Source organism: Pagrus pagrus (assembly GCF_965226575.1).
Source record: "Pagrus pagrus genome assembly, chromosome: 11".
NCBI lineage: Eukaryota > Metazoa > Chordata > Actinopteri > Spariformes > Sparidae > Pagrus > Pagrus pagrus.
The window spans coordinates 16,368,035-16,371,392 of NC_140195.1; the positions used below are offsets into that span (position 1 = coordinate 16,368,035).

The 3,358-nt window shown below is 44.2% G+C and overlaps 1 protein-coding gene across 1 annotated transcript; it reads right to left on the reverse strand.

Annotated features, from left to right (window-relative positions):
• Positions 1–241: 241 nt before the first annotated feature.
• On the reverse strand, positions 242–2,729 carry ankrd33aa (ankyrin repeat domain 33Aa; the record flags this gene model as incomplete). Its single annotated transcript, XM_084365905.1, has 4 exons — positions 242–1,056; positions 1,778–1,918; positions 2,009–2,138; positions 2,472–2,729. 4 exons carry the CDS (start codon positions 2,727–2,729, stop codon positions 242–244), a joined length of 1,344 nt encoding a protein of 447 aa, XP_084222031.1.
• Between the last annotated feature and the right edge of the window lie 629 nt (positions 2,730–3,358).

The window sequence follows — 3,358 nt, forward strand, 5'->3', positions numbered from 1 at the left end:
GCTTTCCAAAGTTATTGAAAAATATGTCACATCTAGCAAATTCAAGTCACTCAGTCTTCTCAGGTTCATCCCAAGCCAAAGTTCAAATCAATGGGTTTTAATGGTCCATTTTTCATTTACTAACTTGATTTGAGATTCCCTTTTCTTCTATGAAAACTTCCAGAGTCACTGTAATCACATGCTCGACCCTCATACATGAAGCTATCACAGTGAAATTCTCTGAGGAAAAGAGAATAATGCTTCATTTTTGGCTTGATGAACGTTTACGTTTTTCCTGTAGCTCTTTTTCCTTTTCCTCCTGCAGCTTCTTTTCTCTCTTTTTCTCCTCCTTGGCCTCCTTGTACTTCCACACAGGAGGCTCCAGGTAGCCCCTCTGCCTTTTCTTCTTTTTCTCTTTCTTTGGAGTGGGCTCGCCAGATTTTGTCACTTCAATCTTAGGGACACAGCCTGAGGGGAAGATGCTGTTTCTATGTGCCATGCCACGGGGAATGAAGCTCCTCACACCACCTGGCATGCTCTCCCTGCACTCTGACTCCTGGCAGCAGGAGGTCAGAGATACAGAGTTGGCTGACACAGCAGTTGGAGAAGCTGATATGACAGAGCCTTTCCTGTGGGATACTGTGCTCTCTTCCAGGTCCTTGCTGCTATGCTTTTCAAGCAGTTCAGGGATGGCAAACCGTCGCTTTCCGATCTCTGGTGGGCTGTTGGGACAGAGTGGACGGCAACCGGTGGCTATTAGGGGGCTTTGGATGCCTGTGGTCATCCGCACCATATGGTCCATGACTCCATTGTCTTGGGGGTCCTGAGGGAAGCTGAAAGAAAGGCTGTCTTTTAAGCGCTGCCTCATCTTCTGACTGGCTGTTTTGCTGGCGGTGGACTTTGCTACCAGTTGCTTCAGCTCTGGCCACTCTGGGATGTAGTTTAGACAGAACTGCTCAGCAACAGGATGAGCCTCCAGGCGGCGTATTCTTCTGATAGTCTCAAACCCTCCTGTTCTAATGATCCAGTCCTTTAGACCTCTGCCTTGGACCATGTCCGTTGCATTTGTATCAGCACCTGCACATGAAAAGGGAAAAGAAAGAAGAGAATGTAATGAAAACAAGGAAACAAGTTAATAATCGTTGGATGCTGAGGGCTCCTTCAACTCAACAAAATTACCCCACCATGTGGTCTTTTTGGAGCACATTTCATTGAGTAGATGTTTAACGTTACGGAAGTAAATCTGGTCATGAGGTCGTTGTATTTCGAAGCCTAAATTAACCCATTAAATCCATAATCAATCAAGGCCTAAAGATAAATCCAAGAACATTGGATATCCATTTTTTATTCCCCACATGGCTCCAGTTTGCATCTAAATACAACTAGATCGTGGACTAATGCTTTCAATCCGGCTCTTGACATAATTGGACTTTTAATCGAACATGGTTGGATTCTTTTATAGTGCTATACTAAATGTGTCCCTGTACAGTTAACACAGGACTAATCCCTGCAGCCAAGAGAACAACCAGATTAGTTCTCAGATCAGATGTCCTGGTTTACCCTGTATATCACATGCATTCAACATTTATAGTTTTTAATATATGTTTTCCTGGGCACATGACTTGTACACAATAGTCGTCACATTTTGTTTTCTCCTATACCGTTAGATATGTACCATGGAGCTGCACTGATGTAAGTATCTGGCCCGACTGCCTCTGAATAAATATATTGTCTGTGTGCGGACACATACTAGATGTTACACCCTACGTTTATAAGAGGTCTTATGTGCCATACCTACCATGCATTATCAGGGCGGATACACACTCTTCTCGGCCCTGCAGGCCTGCCTTGAGGAGGGCCGTGAAGCCCCGCGGATCCCTGATCTCAGTGTCCACACCAGAGAAGTAGTTAATGATATAGTTTAGAATGGTGATGAAGCCTGGATTGAAAACACAACAACATTTATGTTGATATAGTAGAATTAACGTGAGACTAGATATTGAGGTGCTGTATGTGTCATCAGGCATACCTGCCTGGGCAGCAATCATGAGGGCAGTGTTGCCATCATTGTCTTGGTGGTTGATGTCTATTAATGGACACAAGTGGAGCATAGTGACGATGTCTACGTAACCCTTGGCCACAGCCAGCATCAGTCCATTCTGAGGCAGAACAAGGTGAAAATAAATTGAACATTGTTAAGTTTACCTTAATTTTTTGGTCTTTTCATGGCTTTATTGGACAGGACAGCTTAGAAAGAGAGGAGACGAGGTGAGAGAGAGGGGAGATGACACTCAGCAAAGGGCCACAGGTCAGATTTCAAACCCCGGGCCGCTACGGGCGAGGACACAGCCTCTGTACACTGGGCACACACTCTACCAACTGAGCCACTGGGATGCACCAAAAGTTCACCTTTATATTAAACCATAGATTTCTGAGGTTGTATCAAAGTCACTTTCCTTGAGTGATAAAAAGGAATTAAAAATCCAGCTCACCCTGCCATTGATGTCCAGCTCCATGGCCTCTTCTTTAGTGACTCCTCTCTCCAGGATCCTGCGCAGGGATTCAGGATCATTCTTAGCGCAGGCCTCATACAGCGTTTTAGCCGGCTCTGTATTCTTTTCATCCGCTTCGTAGTCGGGAAGCACCGAATCATCAGAAAGCAGACTCCCCGAGTCAGAATCATCCAGGAGGATCTCCGAGTCCTCGGATGGGCCTGCGCCCAGGTGCGGGTCATAGTTTGCAGTGGCCATTGGACCCCCCTGGGATCACACCTGAGTGTCAGGTCTGCTGCACACTGACCATATCTTTAAAAAAAACCATTTTGTTAGCATGCACACACATGAGCAAGTTTTCATTTTGTAGCCTTGTAACAGTCATGTACTGCCTCACTTTTAAGAAGCTGGAACTAGCAAATGTTTGACATTTTTGCTTGAAAAATGAATTGATTATTAAAATAGTTGTCAATTATTTTTCTTTATCCCATTTTTGAGTGCAGAACTTGCTACAGTGGTAGGAGAAGAGTCCTAGTGGCTGCTAAACAAATGCTGTACATATGACAAGTGTTGCTCATCGTAGAAATATTTGTGTGCAAAAAGGTAATCATTTCAGCCTTTGAAGCTTGCATGTGAAAAAGATTTAAAGACCTGAGAGGGCCATGTCTAAGTGCACGATGTCTAAAGAGGATAAGGAACCTCATGTCACCTCAGTGCCCCTATGAGGGTGACTGATCCGTAAGTCTGTGATTGACAAGATGATCAAGCCGACTGTGTAACACACTTTTTTTGCCAATGTTTGTTCACTACCTCAGCACATTATAGAATAGAAGAAGAGTTATAACTCTGAGGGTAAGCTAATGTTTTCAACTATATTTATTAAAACT